The sequence below is a fragment of the Aedes albopictus genome, chromosome 2 (assembly GCF_035046485.1).
Source record: "Aedes albopictus strain Foshan chromosome 2, AalbF5, whole genome shotgun sequence".
In the NCBI taxonomy this organism is placed as follows: Eukaryota; Metazoa; Arthropoda; class Insecta; order Diptera; family Culicidae; genus Aedes; species Aedes albopictus.
The window spans coordinates 468,202,201-468,227,239 of record NC_085137.1 but is presented as its reverse complement, the minus strand read 5'-3'; the positions used below and the strand labels follow the sequence as shown (position 1 = coordinate 468,227,239).

At 40.4% G+C, this 25,039-nt stretch overlaps 1 protein-coding gene and 2 non-coding genes across 7 annotated transcripts; 2 read left to right on the top strand and 1 right to left on the bottom strand.

Annotated features, from left to right (window-relative positions):
• The first annotated feature begins 11,550 nt into the window (after positions 1-11,550).
• Positions 11,551-11,665, top strand: Trnay-gua (transfer RNA tyrosine (anticodon GUA)). Its single transcript has 2 exons — positions 11,551-11,587; positions 11,630-11,665. It is a non-coding gene; the product is annotated as a tRNA-Tyr (tRNA).
• Positions 11,666-12,099: 434 nt separating this feature from the next.
• On the top strand, positions 12,100-12,194 carry Trnay-gua (transfer RNA tyrosine (anticodon GUA)). The gene is made up of 2 exons: positions 12,100-12,136; positions 12,159-12,194. It is a non-coding gene; the product is annotated as a tRNA-Tyr (tRNA).
• A 183-nt stretch (positions 12,195-12,377) lies between these two features.
• Positions 12,378-15,593, bottom strand: LOC109418111 (protein PAT1 homolog 1). Of its 5 annotated transcripts, none has more exons than XM_062854016.1 (3): positions 15,416-15,593; positions 14,707-15,358; positions 12,378-14,648 (listed from the first exon to the last, which is right to left on the bottom strand). In XM_062854016.1, exons 2-3 carry the CDS (start codon positions 15,095-15,097, stop codon positions 12,790-12,792), a joined length of 2,250 nt encoding a protein of 749 aa, XP_062710000.1. In that variant the 5' UTR covers positions 15,098-15,358; positions 15,416-15,593; the 3' UTR covers positions 12,378-12,789. The 5 variants fall into 5 exon arrangements, with proteins under 5 accessions (XP_062710000.1, XP_019547846.2, XP_019547845.2 ...); XM_019692301.3 differs by having other exon boundaries at positions 14,707-15,355; XM_019692300.3 differs by having other exon boundaries at positions 15,429-15,593.
• Positions 15,594-25,039: the final 9,446 nt, after the last annotated feature.

Below are 25,039 nucleotides of genomic sequence, written 5' to 3'. Positions count from 1 at the left end.
CAGTAAGGCATGGATGTATACTATCGACTCTGATTCATTTATTTTTTAATGTATACTATCAATAATACTGTGTCTCATCGTAATCGTCGTGATCCTGGTAAGTGTGAATAATCGTGAACAAAACCGTGGGTTGCTGTGGAAACCCATTACCATAGAGCACCTATGTAAGTGACTTCCACCTTGCTGATGACGTTACTATCTAATTTTCAACTCAAACGAAACATAGTGTGTGTTCTTTTATCTAAAAATGTTCGTCATTTCTTCATTACTCTTTCAACATGCTCAGTTTTAAACCAATTGTTCGCTTTTCCAGACACGTTTCAATTGTAACATGTGCAAGCTAGTAAATATTCAGGTGCCAACAGAATTCAAGCATGTGTTTATCATATTCGATTCGAATCACTTCATTGACACCTAATAAATAAATCTAGTCATAAATGTAGTCGATTTTTCCCAATTTTCAACGAAAAAAAATACCCATTCAGCCGTCAATAGTCGTAAATATTAGCATATGCAAGATATTTTGCATGTTCGTTTTTCCTATCCTCTGGTAAGCACCCATTCAACACATCATCGGGTGCGCTATTGGGGTCAGTTTGTGTTTCCTTTCAATTCAACCAGTAAACGAGTCTCCGCTCCGATATCGGAGGAAGGTACCATTATTATCCCTCACCCGTAAGTAGAACGTTCGAATCGAGCCGGAAAATCGATACACATGTAGTAAAAGTCAATAAAAACTCATTATTCTATCGCAAATATTCATACATGCATGTTGTTATGCGAAGGCCATCAACTATAGCGAAGGATTTGCCATCAGTAGAGGAAAGTGGATAGCAAGGATTCCCTTTTTCCTTTTTATTGTTGTGGAATGGTTGCGGCAGCGGTGGTTATCCGGATGGGTGGCAGTAAAACTAAATGGGAAAGCAATAAAAATTATTAACAAATTGACTTTTGAGGGACATATCGGAAATTGAGTTTCACAAGGATCTGTTCGATAGTGTGTTGCAAGTCAGGGGACCAGCGTTTTCCGATAATGTTTCGGGATGTGTTGTATTATTTATCGTTTTTATTAGGTCCTCTTTGTTTTAAAGGAAATGGATGTATTCAAATGTGTTTTTTGTTTCTAACTTGTTTTTTCAGTCCTTAATGCAATACATTTTGTTGTGTGTTGCTGTTGTCTGTTTCTGCCGGAAATTTTCTAGGATATTTTGAAGAGCTTCTCACTGGGTTTTTAGAAAATGATTTAACTAGCTAACATTTTTGAAGTAAAAAAAAACAACCAGAGCCGTTGAAATATTTTTAGATGAACTTTTTTAAGAATTTTCCAATTCGAATTTATTCAGAAAAAGGCTAAAATATGAATGACTCATAAAAAAGTGATGATTTTCCATAACAAAATTGCCAATAAAGAAGTAGGGGTGAAAAGCAATAATAAACTACACAATTTCCATAAACAAATCAATAAGTGCATAAACTAATCAAAATGTCCCATAAATAATTGATTTTCGAACATTTTTCGCGAGAAAGTATTGTTTTCTTAATTTCTAAAATGTGGGATAAAATACCTCCATGTATTCTGTAGTGTTACATGGAGCCAGACTGGATAAATTTATATTAGAAACTTGCAAATTTATTTCAAATTCTTCAGCACCTCATTCTTATTTACTTTTCCTGAAAAACTAAAAGAACTCTGTAAATTATAAAATTGTGAGATTTCGTGATACGTAATGTAAGTTTATCGAAACATATGAAAGCAATAAAATGTATATATACATTTTTGAACATATTTGTTCAAAAAATCAGTCGATTTTTTTTAATTTTCGACTTTAATTCGACTCCGATAGACATATGGTGACTTTGGGTATTATCGGAAGGTTTGCTCTCTTTTTTTTACTTAAACGTGCATTTTAGGCTCATGCGCCAACAAGCATAACGAAGCCGAATTCAGTTTTTGTTACAAATTATAAAATATGTTAGTTTTGGGAAACCGTAAAACTCGCGGTTTGGTCGAGGTTAGGGGGAACAAAAGTATGTTAGGAAAGGATAGGGTGATGGGGGCTTTTCGTTGACACATGACAGTATGGTGTGGCGTATTGCTGCTGGTCAAACGTAGAGTGGACAAACAACCTGTAACGATCCAAACAGACGATTTTCGAAGGGACACGAGGTGAACAAGTTTAACAACAAGACAGGGATATCAAACGAAGACTTCAGCTTGTTTCAAGAAGTCGTACACAAGCTTCATGTACTCATGATCTAGTTTACCCAACACATGTCTTCCTTTTCTGGTTTCCCTCGGGCCCTGAGGGATGCACATAAATCAGATCTGGCAATACCATATTCGGGGCATTCCCACACAACATGGTTGATATCTTGACAAGGGGGTAGACAGCTTTGCTCAGAGCAAGCTTTTGTTGATCGAGCAACTGTGAGTTGCTCCCTGTTGCTCCCAAATTTGCTCAAACATTTTCCGCTGATCCAAGTAGTCAGATGTATGCCAAACATTCGACCCGTCAAACTTGGTTGGATCGGAAGTCTTAGGCCTGAATCCTAAGTCATAAAATCTAAGATGATGGGACTTGGGAGTAGGTAAGAAACGTGAGCTCTGCTATGACACGACATTCTTCAAACTCATAATGACCAAGAGCTACATACGTATCAGAGGCACGTGCTCCTCCTACATATCTCAAAGTCAGTTTTTCCGGCTCCTGGCTTTTCCCGGGCTCACAGAAACATGAACGAAACGACAAAACTCTAGTGAAAACTTGCGAGCTTCGTGGTTAGTGGTCGTCGTCGAACCGTTTCGTAAGCCTTGGAGTGTGGGTTCGAATTCCCCGCTCAGTCGGTGAAAACTTCAAATGGAAAATTCTCCACTGAAACACTGGGCGTTTCGTGTGTTGTCCGTTGTTCCATGTTAGTGATCGTTAAATCTATGTAACCTCTGGTTGAAAACGGTGTAGTCTTTCTTTTTTACTCCTAGCCAGTTACAAACTGGGTTCTGCATATTACAAACACTCTTTTTTTACACCCGTAGGTGAATTCCGGTGCACAATTTCTTAGAAACATAAACCACCAGAAAGAACATCTTTTTTTTATTTGTGCCAGATTTGGTTCACGGAATTGTAGAATTAATTATATTTCAGGAATTGTAGAATTAATTATATTTTACAACATTTAAACAAGAAATAAACACAAATGAACATCGATGAGGTTTCCTGATACCCTGCTAGCGGTACGGATATTTTTCACAGCGTAAATAAATAAATCCTATGGTTGCCATGTACAGCTAACGCTGTGTGTAACGATTGCTATCTGTGAGCCCTATTCGATAGAAGTGCGAGCCCAGAGAGTAGTGATTGGACTTAAGTCGACACATTATCTTGATAAAATCTCAACCCTTGTCCAACCCCTTGAACCACGCCGTCTTCGATACCTGTGGGAGAATTGAATGTAACCACCTGCCCATTTCCCCTGCATCCCATTTTTGTTGCCAACTGACCAAGGCATGCTGACGAGCAATCGAAAAAAAATCATTAGCGATATAGAGGTAATCACGTTCAAATGTATGCGTGCCTTTTTTGTAGATGTAGTTGTGAAACTGCGAGGAAAATATTTGCACTCTTGCCCCGGACGTTAGTTTTATCATTATTTACCCGTTTTACCCAATTCGATTGGGTAATATTTGCATATGCAATCTGAATAGCATTTCAATCGGCGTGCACTTTTGTGTGAGGAAAAACTTGCGCTAGTGTTCGTGTGTTGAAATGTCACTTATCTCTATGACGGTCATAAATATCGCCTTCCAGTGCCCACTTTGGCGAGCGAGTCCGCTTTCTCATTACCCGGGATCGAGCCCCAGTAAACCACAGATCATAATGGGAAGTGCATTTAAAATCGTATATCACTCTGTCAGAAATCAAAATCGTAAATACCGTTGAATATTGTGGTAAATAATGTCAGGTCCAATTGTATATAAATCGTTGCAGCGATTTGTTTTGGAGTAAGTTTGTTGTTTATAAAGCAAGTCATAAATCGCGCTAATTGAAGTCGTCACTGTTTGCATACGCTTACAAGTCATATATAATGTTAGTAAAGTTTGGTTGGGAACCGTAATGACTTACTGATTTTCGGCTCCGCGACGATGAAACACATGAAAAAAGCAATCCACTTGCCTTGCTCATCACCGCCTGGCCGCTGATTATGTTTTCGGACTGGAAACATTCTGTTTGCCAATAATGATATTCGGGCAATCTTTGGGAGTGTTCATAGCTACCGAAGGAAGACATTTGTCTCACAATTATTCCTACATGAGCAGTAAGCTTTTCCCGCGACGACGACGACGACGACAACGGCGTCGACGACGACGTCGTCGTCCAAACGTACACTCGATGCGGGACTGATGTTGTAAACAAAACATGTCGTAATAAGTGCAAATCCAAATCGCTACGAGTTGTATATAAATAGACAACTCATCATTAGGTATACTATGTATCAGTACAGCATTGTAATAAATGAAATCGCAATGACTTAGAAAAAATGGCAGCCCATTCTTCATATCTGCACTCATGTAGGAAAGCAAAGGCATATTTCATCAGTGGTTTAGAAAGCTTTAGCTTATATTGGCCAAAATTTGTGCTCTTCTCAAGGCAGATCAGTTAGTACAATGGAATGGGCTTAGACTCACAATCTCGAGGTGCCGTGTTCTAGGCTAGGTGTCAACTTTTTTCGGACATCGTCAGGTGTCAGCTAATTTCGGACATCGTATTTACATATCACCCGAAGTCGTATTTTATTCTTCCGATCGATTATTCGGGACATCGTAATGATGATCATATGAAATCGTGAAATATCGTCAGAAGTATGTATATGGCCTCCGCTTTGGTAAGTATATAACAGTTTTGTGCAGTTTATACGATTGAATTGGTTCTTATATAGTAGTGTATAACACAAATTATACAGACCAAAATGTTTACTGGGGCAATGCGAAGGGACCCAAACCAAGGTGATATTATATGCTTGATACGATGAAGCACTCAAAATTGATCAAATTTCGCTCAGGAAATACGGGGAATGCTTCACCGGCCTCATTGAGCGAATAGTCTCAATTGAGCTGAGACTATCCGTAAAAATGAAATATTGATCAGATAGTATAGCCGTCAATTCTGCGACATATACTGAGCAAGAACTTTGATGTTTATGGGCGGCGCTATCAAGCTCATTAAATACACCAAATCCAGTGGAATCATTTGTTTTTTATCCGTCAGTGAAAAACCTTCTGTCGCTACTGACTTGACCAAACTTGCTTGCAAAAATTTTTGGAATGTGCTCCGATCGGAGCGGATCTGAAATTCCACGGATTTCTTGCAACATTGATAGATCAAAAACTATAGTGGAATTGGAGAAGTCTTGGAAGCAATCACGGTTGAGAACATTCGATGAAGGGTTAACCTCCAGAGTCTTGTACGAGTAGTACACTGTCATAAACTTTGTTTGATGAATTCGTTCGATCAGCTTTTCAAAATTTTCAATTACTAATGGATTTTGCACCTCACAGCGGATGAGGAACCTTAACGACAATTCCACGAAACGATCTGATAAAGAGAGGCTTACAGCCTAAGCAGACAAATTGTCTAAGGTATCTCTTACAGTGGTCCTTGCAGATCTTCCGCCTCTGGTCCGGTGATAGAGACCACAGCGTCGTCCGCAAGCTGTCGTAGAGAGCAATTTTCCACGAGACATTCTATCCATTCATGGAGCAGAGTTGTTACATGATAGAAGCGCGAGTGAGAATTCTAGCATCGAAAAGGGTGAATCCATCGCATTCATTTCGGGTGGATTACAACGAATATTCACTTGTACTTGGACCGAATCCGGACAGACTTTCTTTGCGAAATCGAGAGCAAATATGTCAAAATTTGAACGCATCCATATTTCTAATTAAGCTTCTACAATTCCATTGTAGGACTTCAATCATATCTTCGACCTTACCGGACAAAATTAGCCATCGAAAGATATGAAAGATTCAAGAATCAGCCATTTTGAAGTCAGTTGCTTCAGAAGAGGTCTCTCAAAAGTAAGTGCCATGATTATCAAGCTTATTATAGCAGGGGAGACATTCAACGTTTCGAAGATGATATCCACTATCGCAGAAAGAGTCAATTTTCCGGAAGGAACGACTGGGTTCTGTCGACGTTCTGTTGACTTGTTTGTTGGTTTTCTGGGCGAAAAACTGGGGTTTTAGATGCACCCGGAAGTGAAGGTTTGCTCTCTTCGTCATGGGGGGTTTTTGTCGGCCAAGTTGTCTGAAACTGAGTCTCGATCGGGTAGCATTGTTCGAAGGGCGAAATCATAAAATGACGCGTGTTTGGGGCAGTTGCGAGATCGCTATCGGGTGGCATTGTTCAAAGGAAAAAGTGAAAAATGACGAGTGTTTGGCTGAGTTATTGATTTTCTTTTCGAATTAGAATGTAATGTTGAATCGTAAGAAAAGGAGCAATAAAGGCCCGAAATGCCCGAAAGAGTTAAAAAAAAAACGTTTTAGCTGGTCTTCCGACTGAAAAAGTCGAAAACCGTACCACGTATGATGAACTCTTAACCAAATTATTAGATTTCTTGAGCAGACTGTAAAAGAAATATGTGGGGAAATCCTAATTCTGAAATATATAACAAAATTTGTTATAATTTTGTTATGATTTCGCTTTTTAAGTCTAACAAAATTTGATATAATCCTATTATGATTTGATTATATATCAACTTGTTATATTGTTGTTTAAATTGGAACAAGTTTTGTTAGATTTTTTGTTATTTTAACCACTAACGGTACATGTTTTATAACAGCCGTTGTTACATAAATCATTGTAACAAAATAACACAACCTGTAATAATTTTGTTTTTTCCATCTAGTCGGGAACAGCGTTGGTATTATGATTTCTTCTCTAATTTGATGTTGTTCAAGTAAAAGTTTGGGTAACTGTGTTATTGTTTATTTTATTTCTTGCAACTCCAACTACATAGTTATCCAAACTATTACTCAAACAGCATCAAATTAGGCAAGAAATCATAATACCCACGTTATTTGCACCATTTCATTGCAGAAACGGAGATTTGATCATCTCACCTTACAAAAATACAGCTCACGACTTTTAATCTAGTACTTCACTGATTGCCTCCTATTACTTTGAAATTGGCAAACAGCTCGCTTTTGGTACGTGTTCGTGTACGTGGTGTCTCTTATTGGCGGAGAGTAGTGACAGCCCCTTGGTCGATGATGACTTTGTTGATGACAGATGTTAATGATTGTTCAATTGTGTGTATGTGTTAGAGAAATATTAGACGAAGCATAACTATTGATGTATGACTATGACTATAGATGTTTGTTAATCCAGTACGTACTAAATGTCTGTTGAGTAAGGTTGTTGACAAAAGCGCTATCCGTGTTATGTATTTTTCCGTGTCACGAATTCCGAAACGTTGATCGGTCCGGTACACAGGGAAAAATTTCTACTCAGTGTCTGAGTTGGTCTTACTCAGAATTCGAAAAATCCTTTGTTTTCTTACTCAGTTTTCGTTAAAAGTGGGACAACCCATTGCCAATGGGTTGTCCCACTTTTAGCCGAAACTGAGTAAGAAAACAAAGGATTTCTCGATTTCTGAGTAAGGCCAACTCAGTCATTGAGTAGAAATTTTTCTCGGTGTAGAATTTGGTGTGAACCGTGACCGTTATGCTGCGATTCCAATAGGTTATGGGCCCAGATATCGCGGAAAAAGTGGAGAAAAGTGTCTGATCGAAGAGACACTGTGCGTTTTGTGATTTGCTTGTACTGAACGAACAAATAGGAGTGCTGCTGTTGCTCAGCAGCAGGTGGAAATTTTTGTCATAAAAAGTGTAGTTTGTGGAAAACCGAAGCAAATGTACGGACGTCGTAATTAAGTTTTATTGAGGAGGAGACCGCAGTGGCAGCGGCGCCGAAACTTGTGTCGAAACGTTCTCCATATTTTTTCCTGCTTTGTGGATACTAACACGATAGTTGGACGGTCGTGAATTGCGAAGTATGCTTGTGTGAAGAGACAGTTGTTTATTAGAAGATAGCAGCACAGTGGTCGAAAAGTAAAATTTTGGTGACAAAATTGTAGTCTTTGTGAAATGGCAGAAACCAAGATAACGTTCGATCGGTTGAATGATAGCAACTGGTCGACGTGGCGGTTTAGAATGGAGTTGATGCTGATGAGGGAAGACTTGTGGATGATAGTAAAAGATCCCAAACCAGAGGCGGCAGATATAACATCAATATGGACAAGGAAAGACGAGAAGGCTCGGGTGGTTATTGGATTAGCGCTGGAGGATAACCAGCTGGTTCATATTATGGAAGCTTCTACTGCAAAAGATATGTGGGAAAGGCTGAGGGGCTACCATGAACGCGGCTCGTTGTCCAACAAAATTCATATACTGCGAAAATTGTGCTCGATGCGGCTAGAAGAAGATGTCTAATCATCTGACGGAAGCTTCGGAGTTTGTTCATCGTCTAGCCCGCCTAGGAGAGTCTTTGAAAGAGCATTTGGTTGTTGCAATTGTTTTGTCGAGTCTACCTGAGTCCTACAATCCGCTCGTTACCGCTCTGGAAGGTCGTCCGGAAGAAGACCTTAAACTGGACTACGTGAAGGGCAAACTGCTGGACGAGTGGCGGCGAAGATCTGAAAAATGTGTAGAAGAGAATGAGAAATACAACGATCGGGAAAAAGCTATGAATTCCACGGTACTGAATGAGTGTCGGAGAAGTTTTGTTCGTGTTTGTTATCACTGCGGACGTGGCGGCCATTTTCAAAGGAACTGTCCGGTATTGCTGGAGGAGGTGAAGAACAGTATGAAGAAACAAGATCAAGCTAGAGCAACAACTGTTAGGCATTCGGATGCGGCAAGTGATGATGATGATGATGGTCGTGCAACGCGTCGTGGTGTGTGTTTTAACATGAACACAGCTAGTGATAAATCTACCTGTGAAAAATGGATTATCGATACAGGCTGTACAAAACACATGACCAACTCAACTGTAAACCTCGGTTGGTGGAATCCGTGTATTGAAGAAGTGATGCTGGCGGACGGAAATAAAGTGAGAGCAAGAGGAAGCGGAGAAGGAAAGATTGTTGGAGTTCGACTGAATGAAGATCCCGTCGAAGTGAAACTGAAGGAGGTGTTATATGTGCCAGGATTGTCCAGAAACGTGTTGTCAGTCAGCAGGATTACGGAAGAAGGGTTCACTGTGGTGTTTCGACCAAAAGATTGTTGGATCATGGATGGTAATGAAGTGCTTGCTGTAGGAAAGAAGATCGGAGGACTGTATTATCTGCAGCAGTAGATGAGGTTCTTAGATACCAGCTTTGAAATCGATTTGGAGCCAGGAGGAGTGAACGTTGAAGAGCTGCACCAAGGGCTGCACTAAGGAGGAGTATTGGCGGAGAGTAGTGACAGCCCCTTGGTCGATGATGACTTTGTTGATGACAGATGTTAATGATTGTTCAATTGTGTGTATGTGTTAGAGAAATATTAGACGAAGCATAACTATTGATGTATGACTATGACTATAGATGTTTGTTTATCCAGTACGTACTAAATGTCTGTTGAGTAAAGTTGTTGACAAAAGCGCTATCCGTGTTATGTATTTTTCCGTGTCACGAATTCCGAAACGTTGATCGGTCCGGTAGAATTTGGTGTGAACCGTGACCGTTATGCTGCGATTCCAATATCTCTGAGGGTGGCCGAAGACGCGACTGCTCTAGGGTTAATGTTTTGCCAAACTTCGTGCTCATCGAACTAGAAACACAATTTCAAACTTTTACAGTCGTGTCGCATATGTAATGAGCAAGCGAATAAATGTTTCTAGCTGCCAAGTATTCGCTAAATCATATTACGTCATCCAAAATATTGAAATTCATGCATAACATTGTGCTTTTCGAAAGTAATTACATGTTTAGTATGGAAATTGCATACTTTCAGGCGTTTTCTTACAATATGTTAAACTTTAAACTTGGAAACTTTAAATCTACAAAACTTGTGAATGCTTTGCGTAGCTTTTCGCATTTTCAGGTGCATTTCAGGTGAAAAAAGTATTTTGAGCATCTGCATGGGTACTTCACTAAGCAATCAATTTCCCCCCAAAGTCAGAATTATTGTTCTTTTTTTTTATTTCTAAGGATATTTATTACAACAATAAAATGATATGCGGTAAATGTTTCAACCGCGTTGACTGATGAAAACCATGATCGTACTTGTATTGCATCATATCAATATCAAAAATTAGATGTCATATAAATTGAGAAAAGTGATAAACTTCAACCGAAATCATGGTTCTCCAAGTTTATTCAGGTTTCTAACAATTTAGAACCTAGTAGTTTATTAAACGCAACACACTCAGCTTTGTGTCTAAAAGATTCCAAAAATCACATAGGCTTCCGAATTTCGTAGTACCAGCCAATTCTTCAGCAAAATCGCACAAAACAGGATAGCAAAATAAGCGTGGCAAAGAAATCAACACAAATCCGATCACAAATATACACAGTGTGATCCACAACCTTGTGATTGTGATTTATAACGAAGCCTGACTCTAAGACAAGATTGCCGCAATCCTGCAATGGTCGAGAGCTGTCCTGGTGACGCCCTTGCGACAGCTGGGGATGGGGAAGAGTGGTTAGTTAGATGCCTCATTAAGAGAATAACAAAGACCTCGGCCTCCCTTATAAACATAAAGTCCACAGGATGCGTTTGGTCAACGTTCAGGCACCAAAATGACAAAACGATATTAAGGAACGAACTCACCACTATACTAATTTCAGCACTTTCGAGAGGAAACTGCTGATTTCCATTTGTGTCTTTCAGATACCTGATGCCGGATATCGCTTAGGATCCCAATACACAGGGTCTAATATTTGTCCAAAAAGAAATCATTGCTCAAACATCTTGTTGGACTTTGCAATCAGTTACATTCACTTGCTGTTAACTCGTTTCAGAAACATCGTAGCAAAATTCAGGTTTGGAACACTTTTTTATTTTTGTTTTACCTGAAACTTTGTAGAACAATGTATTATAGCGTAGCATCAATAATCAAGTCAACAGAAGGCAGCAAACTCAACTTTCCATGGCGTGAATTAAATATTTCAGTTCACCGCGTGGAGAGTTTCCTTCACAGCTCGCTCACGACTTTGGTATGCATGTGCGATCCTAATGTTATTCGACAAACTTTAAGATAAAACTACAAGGTTAAATTCATAGATACATTGTTTTTTGAAAACATGCTTCTGAACTGAAATAGTAGCAAGTGAATGACAACACCAAAGATCACTTGCAAGCACATATGTATTGTGGTAAAGCAGCCGTTTCTCAATTCGGCCGGCCAAGTGAAGCTCACGATAAGCTTAAAATTACCTGCCTTTTCAACATAAGGCCACTTTTGTGAATCAAATGTAGCTGCAGTGGATCACACCAAACACAAAAATCCAGATCCATCAGTGTCACATTCTGCGTCACCATATGGCCTCTAAAATCCCCTCGATGTATCACCTTCGATAGCTCAGTTGGTAGAGCGGTGGACTGTAGATGCCAAGTTACTCAGGAATCCTGAGTAATAAGTAAATAGTAATCCATAGGTCGCTGGTTCAAATCCGGCTCGAAGGATGGTGTATATTTTTTGCGACATCGCCATCCGATTTTTCACAACGTATCACTAGTTCACCACGCTACCGGCACGACATCAACCAAACACAAAGCCGAAACTACATGAAGCACGTGGCATCATAAAACTTTTATTGACTGTGTTTCCACCACCGCCGCCGTCGTCGTCGTCGTAGTCGACACAACCAAAAGCAAGTTGAGGTAGAGCAACTAACTCGCGATGGCACATGCTTACACGTCTCGATCAACACCACCACCACCATCGCACCACACATCCGTGAAGCTAGAAGCAGGCAGCAGATGTGCGTCGCAGAAGGGGAAAAAAGTCGACGAAAGTGAAACACGTTTTTGTATCGTGGCGGCTTTATCATCGATGAAAGCGTACCATGCACGGAATAATGATTTTTATTGCCCTTTGAGCACCCTCTTCCACAACACCTTCGATAGCTCAGTTGGTAGAGCGGTGGACTGTAGATGAGCGAAATGCGAAATAGTAATCCATAGGTCGCTGGTTCAAATCCGGCTCGAAGGATGGTGTGATACTTTTTTGTACACATGCTAGATGAATTTTTATGGGACTTTTGGTGAGCTCGTTCGATGTTTACTGAATAGCAATTTCTGCTAACGTTACATTGAAAACAGCAGTTTTGGTTTATTGAATGAACGGAAGAGAATCTGGAAAATGGTTCGGATGAAATCATGCCTGCTGTTCGTGTCCTTTCAGAATTCACTTTAATGATAGTTATTGGATATGCTTATACAGTATTTAAAAGGTATTATATGGATTAAAATAAACGAAAGAAACTAAAGTCACAAAAAGGGAATACATAACTGTATTATATATGTAAAAAATAGAAAAAAAAAAGGTTTTTGATCTAATAACTTGCCTGCTCCATCGTGCTAACATCCTTTAATAATGTTTCCACGTTAAAAATGATTATTTACTACCTAAACTTTGAAAATCACTATTTTCAGTTCTACACACATTTTTCCTTGCAAAACACTTTTGCCCATCCGTTCTAATAAGTAACGGGAAACTTTTGAAATTTTTACACGTTTATAATTGTAATGAAACGAAAAGAAGCTAGTTAATTCATACCTATCATGCAGGTCCATCCATCCGCGTCTTACTTTTTGTCCTCGACCGAAATGAGCGCCAGAAGCTTTAGTTCCAGCTCCAGCGCTGGATACCGTTGAAAGTGATCCCGCAGAGTTCGGATAATCTTGCAGTTGGAGTCCAGTTTGAGCAGAACCTTCTGCGGTCCCATGCCGACTCCGCCGACGGCTTTGGACAGTTCCTTCAGGAATGTCTTCCACCGTTCGGTCGCTTCGGCGGGCAGATTCAGGGCCGGAGCAGTGTGGAACTGTTCCAGGCGATCGATCAGGGTCAACACGGTAGTCAGGAGGAATTTACACTTGGGCACCAGGGGTAGCAGTTTGTCCGAGTTTAGAAACGTGTCTAACAGCGGAAGCAAGTCCTGGATAGTTGAGTATTTTACATGGCTTTCCAGTTGGGCGAAAAGGGGGCTCAAGAGGCCTTCCGGATCGTCACGGTCCCGCTTCGGAAGCAGCGGCAAAGAAGTTAAAATTGTACACCATAGAATCCACCGGAATGGACGATCCTTAACAATCGCTTGAATGCGTTTCAATAGAAGTTTTCCTTTTCTTACGGACAGAGTCATCAAAACTCCTTCTGGAGATAGACCAGGCAAAAGTTTTTCCAACATTGAATCGAAGGTATCTTCTTGCGCGTCTTGCGATCCATCGATTCCATTGATGGTGACGTTATTCTGCTCGTCAACCTGTTGTCCCCTTTCCAAAGCCATCACTCGCTCACGTTCCTTCTTCTCCTTCAGCAACTGCTTGGCTTCGATCGCCAAGGGGTTGCTCAAGTCCTCCATCTTCAGTGTAATCTTGTACAGACTTTCAACATGCAATAAAATCTGTCTGGACTTCCGCTGGGACAGAACTTCCGAAGAGACCGCCGTCCCTGTATTCGTGGACGTTTCGGCTACCACGTCCTGATCGATGATTTTCCTTGGAGCAGTCACACTACCGCATTGAAGCTTGCCCAGAGAGTTCTCGAATTGAAGTGGAGTGTAATTCCTGGCCGGAACTTCCTTGATCTCCTGGCTTTTCTCCGAATTTCGTCTTTCTCGGCCGATAAGCCCATTGCGTTGAAGCATCTGCTGCGTGAAGGGATGATAGAATGTATTGTCCTTGTGCGCCTTGCTTTCACGTTCATTATCTCCCTTTTGACGTTCCTTCCGATCGCGGAACACGCAGAAATAGTAATCGTTGAAATACGGAGTGTCCTTGTTCAGCTGAGACAGCTGGATTCCCAACAGCCACTGCTTGTCACGTTCGCTCATCAGATTAGCGTACTCATCATACTCACCCGATCGGTTGATCTTCCCGTTTTGGTGCCGATTCTGGTGTTGTTGTTGGTGGTAATTCTGGCGATTATTGTGCTGCTGGTAGCGATTTTGCTGGTGTTGCTGTTGATGGTGACGATGCTGGTTCAGCAAAGGATGGTTTTGCTGAATTTCCTGCACTAAACGTTGGTTGAAGTTTGCATGGTTCTGCTGCTCCTGGAAGTTCGGAGGAGGCACGTTCAGCGGAAACAACGGATGGCCGTTTCCTGGAGGAGGGATATTCGTCTGCAGAAGGTGGAGAGGCGGTGGAGGTCCCATGTTCAACGGTGGTGGGAAATTCACCGGAATCGTTAGTGGTGGTTGGCTCATCATCGCAGCTGCTGCAGGGAAGCCTGGTGGCGGACGGGCAAGCCCTAGATTTTGATGGTATTGTTGTTGTAGGGTTTCATGCTGCTGTGGAGGAGGACGCTGCGGTATCAGCGGATGTTGCTGCAATTGCTGAGCTTGTTGTTTGATCATATTTTGTTCGATTTCCTCCACCGAACAAATTCGCATCTGGGCAGGATTCGGTACCGCAAAATTTGCGGGAAACCCAGGAAAGGGCATCGAAGCTAAAATTAAAAAAAAAAGTTATTACGAAATGTCACACTCCAACATCCATACACTTACCAGGCCCTGCCAATCTAGGGGCATTGGCCACCGGTACCGGCCTCGGTGTCGCCGGCTTACTTGGCATTGTCCACACACTCGGATCCAACTGCAAACGCGCCTCCGACTCGTTGTCATCGTTCATCTCCAGATTATCGATCCTCACACTGGAAAAGTTGATGTCCAAATCGGAATCCGGCCCGGAATCTCCATCGCCTCCTTCCCGCTGGTCCAGCCGAACCAAATCCTCGTGCAGTCCCTCCCAATCGCCCTCCCGCGCGGCCAGCCCAAATGTCTCATCATTGAGCGCATCGTACTCCTCCTCGGAGTCGTCCAGCGTTCCGCCAATTCCTCCGCCTCCGTCATCCTCCACCGGGAGCGAGGTGTCGAAGCCGAAGAACGAGTCCGTCATGGTTGGGAATGGTGACAACGGTGCCGGTGGTCAACAGTGCGGCCGAGTCGCGCCCTTCCGTCGCTTTGTTTACACAGCTAATCACGTCCCGATCGTCGTCGTCGTTTTCGTCGTTCTTCTTCCTTTTCAAACAGCACAGATTACAAGAATGACAGCAGTACTTGTCGCCAGCTTGGAGCAAAAAAGTTGGAAACAGTGCGATGATTTCGCGAGCAGAACCTTTTGGCACTTTGGTCACGAAATTCCGACGCGACACGGCTGCTGGAAAGATTTTTCCGGGTTTAAACTGAGCACTGCTGCGGGAAGATTGAATCCCACCTTGGGAAATTACCTTTCGGGGCCTGACCGTGGGCGAAATTGTGAAATAACTGAAGATTCGAACGTTTAAAAAACACAATATTACACAGCGATGAGATGGAGCAATGTACGATTCACGCTTTTGACGTTTTCCACAACATTCGCCATTCAGTCGATGACGGCGAGGCCGCGACGTCAAACCTGGCCAGGGGTGCCAGCGGAGTTTGTGTGGGTTAATTCCATTTATTGTTCGATTGACACACTTTTTGTCTTCGTAATATTAACTTTACCAGCCAAGAGAACTGCTATTGAAAGATAATAAAAATAACATTGTTTTCTCACAAGATAAAATAAAGGTTTCTTCCTCCAACAAGCAACTAAACCGCTTCACACAGCATCTTGTTCTGGGTACACTGTTTTGTTTTTCTGCTTCTTCCGCACTTGCTCGCACACAGCCACACCGCACACAGCAGCCAAACGCGTTGGATCGATTGTCGATGAACGCTGGATTGGACGTCAGACACTGGCACTGACAGACCATTCATCGAGTTGAGCGTCGAAAACGGAGAAATTTGTCGTACGTGTACCTACAGGTAATACATATATACGTTGGCATACGGGGCATCCTCGCACACCTTTGCATTTCAGAATAGGCATGAATGATCGGTGACAAGGATTTCGGTTGGCGATTGTTGATCGTTCAAGTAATACACGATGCAACATGTTAGAGGTCATGGATGTGTTTTGGAATTTACAAATTAATGCATTTTTTGGCATGGATTGAAAGCTGAATTTAGCATCTTTCGATTTCGATCATCTGAATACAGTTTTGGTGTCAAACTTTTGAAAGTTGTGCTACTATCGTGTGTATATGGGACGATTGTGCGATATTTGCCAGAAAACCATTCGCCAGAATGCCATTGGCCAGAAAGACATTTGCCAGAAAATACCATTTCCCAGAAAACCGTTTGCCAGAAAGAACCATTTCCCAGAAAACCATTTGCCAGAATGTACCATTCCCCAGAAAGTACCATTTCCCAGAAATTTTCCAAAGTTCTTAATCCAGAAGTGTTCCCAATCTAATGATAATTTGATACATTCTTATTGAAAAATAAATCGTGATGTTTTATTTGTTTGGGATCGATTAGCCCACGATAGAGGAATTCAGGTATTTTGAACAGATCGTTACGCGTATATATTTTGGACATTTACGGCAAAATTAAAAGAAAGTGTCCAGAATATATACGAGTAACGGTCAGTCCAAATTACCTGAATTACCCTAACGATTGTAAAAATGTAAAATTTCATTTTTGTTTAGATTTATATGCGAAATTTAAATAAATTATTGGAACTAATGTAAGAGCAAACAAGAAATGGTTTTAGAGTAGCTTTAGAAGAAAAGCCTATAGTTTGAAGAAGGGCAAATCACAATTATTCTATTGCGAATACGAACAACAGCTTATTTTTTTTTAGAACATTTCCACAAATTTATTTAGTGGGCAAGTTGATCACGATGTGGATCCAATTGATCAAATATTATTTTGACGGAATTTGATCAATACTCATCAAAGTTTTTCCTTTCTTCAACATATAGGATGTTCTTTCCAGCTTTTACTGATATGGAATTTTTGTCATTACTTATATTTTTTTTTAAAGATTCCCTTCGTTCAATTGAAAGTAATTTTTAAGCTTATTTTTGACAAAAATAATAACATGATCACTTTAAATAATATTTTTTGTGCCGAACAGCAAAATTACCCGGAATTGTTGATCACACACTTAAGTCAATCGAATGCCATAAACAAAAACCTTTTGGAAGCTACGAGTAAAATACACTGAAATAATAACTTAAGTGACGGTTTTACCTATACCAATAGCCTGACTGTCACTGCCCGAAAACCAGTACCCCCAATATCACAAGCTTGAATGTACCATTAGGCCGAATATCACTTGATCATATGCTATAAAAAGCTCGTTCTTGAGGAAATTAATTCTAATAATTCTAGCAGAGTTTTTCCTTCTTTTAATCATCTGCTGTTCTTTCTAGATGAACTTCTTAGTTTATTTGCGCCAATTATAACTAATATATTCCCTTATCACGGTGATTGTAACATGTGAGCCTAACATATTTGGGCTAATGGTGTTATGGCTAATGGCGCTCAGCTACTGTTATAGAATCTTAATATCAATGATGTTATGTCATTCGGCTGATGGCCGATGGGTCGAATGTCATTTGGTAGCAGTTCATTAGGTCAAAAAGGTTTTTTGCCGAATGGCCATATTATTTTCGTTTTCTCCTTTTATGCTGTTAAAATAATTGTTGAAGTTGGAGCTACTGTATTTTACCCATGAATATTTCCTCCTTTAAAACATAGAAACAATAAACGGGTTTGAGATCTGTTATTTTTTTTCAATAAATCAACTATTAGTTCCGCAATACCAATATCGCTTTATGGTTCTAACATAATCAACAATTTATGCAAAAAACTAGTCTTACAATGAAACTAGAAAGAACAGCCTGTGTTTAGAAGAAGGAAAATTCACTATTAAATAATTTTGAACCAGAGAGAATAGTTTCGTTGTACAAAAATAGTTTTTTGCACCGATGTTCAACTAGTGAATTTTGCCTTCTTTTAAACTTAGGCTGTTCTTCTTAGAAAGTAAGACTAGATTTTGACATTAATTGTTGATTGCGGTAAAACAATAAGGCAATATTAATATTGTTGAAGTATCAGTTAATATTAGTGGAAAACCGAACAAATTTTAGAAACCGTTCCGATTTCTGTTCCATAATAACTGAATTGCGATTCGTGATCATCATTTCTACCCATTGACCATTGGACTTCGGTCAGCAGTATTTTCGCCATACCAGATGTTTGTGGACCTATGCACTTATAGCCTAGTCGAAGTCTCGCGCTTAGTATCATACAGGCGTATCTGCAATGATCGATTTCTCTTCATCGATTTTCTCTTTGCTCAATAACTACCGATGAATCATTTCCAGCTGTTTTCGTTGTTCTAGCCCTAGTCGTCCTTTATCGAAACAAACCAAGAGATCATCCTAGCAGTGAACATATTGAATTATTTTGAAGGATTGAAACTGACGAAATTTTTTATGTTAATAGACTGAAATATATCATCCAAATTCTCACAATCACATCTTTAGTTTCAATTAATTCATAGAAAATGGAGAAAATTTCTATTTGCCTGAAAGTATCATTTGCCAGAATGTACCAATCCCCAGAATTTAATATTTAATAACAAATTCTGGGGATTGGTACATTCTGGCAAATGGTACTTTCGGGCAAATAGTATTCTGGCAAACGGTACATTCTGGCAAATGGTTTTCTGGCGTTTGTCATTCTGGCGAATGGTTTTCTGGCGAACGGTTTTCTGGCGAACGGTTTTCTGGCAAATATCGCACAATCTATGGGACAACTTTCTTAAATTTTTACTACCTCTAAAAACATGGAGATATGTATTTTTATAAATGAGAAAAACGTATACATGTGTAAAGGACTCTCTATATGAAGTGGGTAGAACCCAGTGAACTTTCTATTACACTAATACACCAACAGATTTTTACGCTATATACTCTTTGTGTAATATATTATAAGTTAGTCTATATCAAGCCACCGGAGTAATCACTTCGCATCCGAAACGCTCGTTCAAGGTACCCTTGGTCCGCCGGTAAACGTCCGCCTTTTGAGAAAGTTCTACACAGGTTTCATCTTTCTCAGCGCTGGTCTGGGTATGTCACGCAATTTAGATCCCATTAAGCCTCTATCCTCAACTCCATTAGTGAAGATGACTTTTTTAGAACATTGATTTCTTGAGGAATTATTCCTAAGAAGCCCCTACATAAAATTCCTTGGAGTGTATCCTCAGAGATTTCTCTAGAAATGCTATTCCATATTTTTTTCTTCTTCACGGATTCTTGCAGGTATTCTTTCAGATATTCTAGCAGAATTCTTCCAAAGGTTTCTACAGGGGTTGCTTCGAAGATTCCTTCAGATATTCTTGCAAAAATTCTTCCAGAGGTGCCTTCAGATACTCCTCCATATATTTTTTCTAGAACCCCTTTGAAAAATACTCCTGGAGTTATACCCTGTCATTTTTCCGGGAATTTGTCAAGAAATTCTTCTAACACCTGCAGAGTGTTCTCAAGCTCTTCTTTCGGAGATTTCTTAGAAACAATCAATTCCTTCAGTAATTTCTTCAGTGATTCCTTCAAGTTCTCCAGCTCTCTCACGAATTGCTTAAGAGATTCCTTAAACAAACAATATCTCCAGTGATTCTTTCAAGAACTCTCCCATATTTCAGAAATTATCCCATGCATTGCTTTAGAAATTGCTTCATCGATTTTTGTCCTTCAGAAATAGTTCTTCCAGAGATTCCTTCAAAAAATCCTCCAGGCATTCCTTCTGAAATTTCAAGAAATCCCTTCATGCATTTTCTGAAAAACTCCTTTAGAAATTCTTCTGGGGTTTTTCCTTAGAACACAAGTCCTTCAGTTTCTCATGAAATTCTGTTTGGAATTTCTCTATAGGTATCTTAAGGTGCCCTGGAGGATTTCACCAGAAATTACCAAATAAATTGCTTTACAGGTTTTTGTCCAAACCCCTCTATAAAATATTAAAGAATTTCTTATGGTCAGTCATGTCCAGAGGCTTCTCCAAGAGTTTTTCCAGGAATTCTTCAAGAGAACCACATGGAGATTCCTGTAGAAATTCTTTCAAGGGTACCGCAAAGGATTCCTCCAGCAATTACTAGTGCAACTTTTGGATGTAATTGTGGAAAAAATGCAAGGTGGAATATTTTTCAAAAAATCCTGGAGGAATCTCTGAACAAGTTCTGGGGGGTTATTTGTGACAAAACCACAGTAGGTAATTAAACGAATCCTTGTAGGGGTTTCTAAAGGAATGTTTGAAGGAATTTCTGAAGAAATTTTTTAAGGAAGCCTTGTAGGAATTTTCGCCAAATCGCTGGGGATTTTTGGAAGGCATTCTTCGATAATTCTTTGAAAAAATCTGGGAATGAATCAAAGAAGAAATCCATCGCAGAAATTCCTTAAGAAACTCTTTAAATACTAAAGGAGTCTTTGGAGATATTTCTGAGAGAACCCCAAGATATATTTTAGAAGGATACCCTGGATAAATCTCCGGTCGAATTCCTGTAGAAAAACCTGGTGGTTATCTTGAAAGATTACCTGCATAAATCTCTGGATTAGTTTATGAAAAAATATCTTTACGAAGTCCTGTAAAAAGTGCATGTACACGCAAAATAATCCGTTCATGAAATCATCACAATTCAGTCACAATTACCAGAACAGATAGGAACTTCGTTTACGATTATACACCATGAATTAAGGATATATATGAGCGAATCCAAAGATGGCTGTCACAATGGCTGCCTTGCAAATATCGAAAGCACGGATCTCGTCATCCAAACAACAAACAGAGTTGAAAAATCAATGAGTAGCCTTGCTCACTCGTGGTAAACATTGAGTAGCATCGTTTTCGGACAATTTGTGGATGACGAAATCGGTTCTCTCGAAAATGCGAGGCAAAAATGCACCTGGACGCGGTCCCATTTCACCTTAATGTCACGGGTTCCAGAACTGAGTTCCGCAAACCTATGTGTAACGCATGCGTAACGTCGCCGCTCAAAACATGGCGGAGAAAATATCACATAAACGAGAACTGTGATCTAGTTTTCATGATTCGTGTTCTTGATAATGGAAACTTAGTTCACGGAAAGGAAATATAAGTCCATGATTATCAGATGTAATGAGATCACAACAAGAACATGGTTTACGGATACCGGCGTTAATTTGATGATCGATCGATTGAGCCCCAAATAAATGAACTAGTTAAAAAAAATTGACGATCAATTATGGGGCGCCGAGTCTTCACTTTAAGTGCAAGTATACAGTTTTACAAATAAAATTCAAATTTCTTAGAGAATTCGTACTCAAATAAAATTCACATTGTCCTCTTAATAATGAATAAAAAACAACAGCGACACTTTACGTCTGCGAAAACTTGAAACTGCGAGTAGCACAAAATCATAAATTGTCACAAGCAGCACTCACTCATTACTATGAAAAGTTGATAATGGAAACTTAGTTCACGGAAAGGAAATATAAGTCCATGATTATCAGATGTAATGAGATCACAACAAGAACATGGTTTACGGATACCGGCGTTAATTTGATGATCGATCGATTGAGCCCCAAATAAATGAACTAGTTAAAAAAAATTGACGATCAATTATGGGGCGCCGAGTCTTCACTTTAAGTGCAAGTATACAGTTTTACAAATAAAATTCAAATTTCTTAGAGAATTCGTACTCAAATAAAATTCACATTGTCCTCTTAATAATGAATAAAAAACAACAGCGACACTTTACGTCTGCGAAAACTTGAAACTGCGAGTAGCACAAAATCATAAATTGTCACAAGCAGCACTCACTCATTACTATGAAAAGTTCAGTATATAGGCAATAGGACAGATCGGTGAAGTACTAGATTTGTAGTAATGAGCTGAATTTTAGTATGGTGAGAAGGTGAATTCTCCGTTTCTGCAATGAAATGGTGCATAAAGCGTGGGTATTATGATTCCTTGTCTAATTTAATGCTGTTTGAGCAAAACTTTGGGCAACAGTGTTGTTATTTTCTCCATTTCTTGCAACATAAACAACATAGTTATCCAAAGTTTTGCTCAAACAGCATCAAATTAGGTAAGGAATCATAATACCCACGCTTTTTGCACCATTTCATTGTAGAAACGGAGAATTGCGCTTCTCACCATACTAAAATAAAGCTCATTACTACAAATCTAGTACTACACCGAACGTGCCCCATTGGTAATTGTCCATATTATACTAGAATTCTCTAGACTAGAAGATTCTATATTAAACTAGAAGGATCTAATCTTCAACGGGATTCTCACTAGACTTCACTGCACTTGCTGGTGTTTTTGTTTTTATTTTTTCTACTACTTCTTGGGTAGAAGCTGTTGAAGTGACAGCTGCCATGAATTCAGTTCACATTTCTGGGCACACAATCACATATTTGGGTTTCAAAGATCACAAGCGCATGATTTATGTCTACGGTTTTGAATGCGTTACGGACTGAAAGTAGACCGTGAACTCTGTTCCTGGATTCGGAAATATGTTAACAAAAAGATGTTTCTACAGTTCTCGACGACGAGTTACGCAGTTACGAATTTGGCCAAACCAACTGTTCTGATATTCGTGACTTCTTGTTCGTGGAAATCGGAACGGATTTTAGGGCGTGTATAAACACTGGAAGATTTTCCAAAAATTATCGTTGAAAGAATTTTTGATATAATCCAACAAATTATCTAAAGGTATCGCTGAAGGATTTATGGATAAAATCATGGAAGAATTTCTGAAGCAATCCATGCTAGATTTTTAATATAATCCTTTACGGAGAAATAGTTAGTAGAACTTATGAAGAATTCCCTAGAAAAATATTAAAGCATTACCAGCAGAAAATTCCGAATGAATCCTAGAAAGATTTTTTGAAAGATTTTGTAAAAGAATTCCTGGTAGAAATTGTGAGAAATCCTTGCGAAATTTTCGAAAAATTCGTTAAGAGAATTTCAGAAAAAAAACGTTTGGATATATGTATCTTTTAGTTTGGAAGGATTTCTGGAGGAACCCGCAAAAAATACCAATATCACAAAAAATTTTGAATGCATGAGGGTGTAAAATTGGAAAACTCACAAATATATCTTAACAGTATTTTATCAGTCGCGAGGGCGCAAAAATAAACTAATAATAATCACATATGTAAATTTCATTTAGGAGTTGAAATTTCCAGTATCTCGAAGGAAATTTTTTGAACGTATGTAGGAGCACCAAATTGTAATCTTCACATGACCTAAAGATATAGTGGAGTAGCAAGGGGAGAGCCCCTCCGAATCCAGGGCGCCTCCAAATCAGGGAAGGTGTCTAACACTAGTATGAATAAAGTTCTTTAAATATCGTCCTCAAAAGTTCCTACCTCATGCTTCCACGGGTCAAACGATGACAAAGACCGCCAACTAAGAGTTGTGTGCTTAGCTGGTAGTGCAGCCTGGGTACTGTTGTCCTTCTGACTTCAGCTAGATTGAGGAGGTACGATCCGAGCGTCTGTTCACCAAGGAGGTGCGGCTCAAACAGCGTCTGTTCTGGCATCCAGCGGCTGAGTATGAAATGCTGTATTGCGTCAGCTATACCTAAGAAGGCAGCCCCTTCAACGCAATGTAGGCAGCGCGGCCCCGGTAAGGTAGCCTGCTGAAAACCTTCAAACACCCAGAAAAGCAATAGTAGAGTAAACGGATTGATTCAACGGCAACAGACCCGGCAACGAATAAAGGACAACGATTGGAAAGTCGGATCTTGGAACGTGAGAACTTTGAATGAACCCGCACGTGTTGGGCTCCTGGCTCGTGAACTGCGGAATGTCGGCGTTAATGTGGCCGCTATCCAGGAGATACGCTGGCCCAAAACTGGAGAACGCGAATTCCGAGCGGTGGATCCCATCGCCAACACTTCATTCAAGTACCACATCTACTACAGCGGCGGCGATAAGGCAGAACGCGGAGTTGGCTTTATAGTGATCGGGAAGCAGATGAAGCGAGTTATTCGGTGGAAGCCGATAAGCGACCGAATCTGTGTGTTGAGGATGAAGGGCAAGTTCTTCAAATACAGCCTGATCAGCATCTATGCGCCAACGAACGACAAACCCGATGACATGAAGGATGAGTTCTATGAGAGTCTTGATAAGGCCTACGGAGAGTGCCCAAAACAAGATGTCAAAATAGTCATCGGAGATGCAAATGCGCAGATCGGCAGAGAAAGTTTCTTTCGGCCTGTCATTGGAACGGAAAGCCTTCATTCTGTTACCAACGATAATGGTCTGCGCCTTGTGACATTCGCTGCTGCTAGAGGGATGGCAATCAGCAGTACCTACTTCGCACGTAAGAATATCCGAAAACACACCTGGCGACACCCGAGTGGTGACACTTGCTCCCAGATAGACCACGTGCTGGTCGACGGGCGACATTTCTCGGACGTCATAGATGTGAGGTCCTACAGAGGCCCGAACATCGACTCGGATCATTATCTTGTAGCCGCTAAAATTCGGGCGCGATTATCCAGCGTCACGAGTTCAAGAAACAACAGGACGATGCGTTTCAATATCCAGCGCTTGTCAGCCGAAGGGGTTGCTGCACAGTACCATCAGAAGCTAGGCGAGAGGATAGGAGAGACCAACGGATCTGGAACAGCTTGTGGGGAAGTATCCACGAAGCAGTGACAACAACAGCGCAAGAGGTGATTGGTACCGCTCAGCGACGCCAACGTAATGGTTGGTTTTTGACGAGGACTGCCAACGAGCGACGAACGAAAAGAATGCCGCCAGAAGTCGAATGCTAGTGGCCGGTACCCGGCAGAACAGAGAGCGGTACAGGGTTGCAAGAGCAGAAGAGAAACGAATCCACCGCAGGAAAAAACGGCAACACGAAGAGAGTGTTATTGCTGAAGCGCAGGAAAGTATGGACAGGAACGATATGCGGAGATTTTATGCAACTGTCAATGGCGCGCGGCACAAGACTGCGCCAGTGCCCGCCATGT

Bases quoted from the DNA above. Each gene is read 5' to 3' on its own strand.
- LOC109418111 (XM_062854016.1), bottom strand. From the start codon at position 15,097: ATGACGGACTCGTTCTTCGGCTTCGACACCTCGCTCCCGGTGGAGGAT. The intron at 14,649-14,706 runs GTAAGTGTATGG...TTTTAATTTTAG, and splicing joins CCCTAGATTGGCAGGGCCTG to CTTCGATGCCCTTTCCTGGG.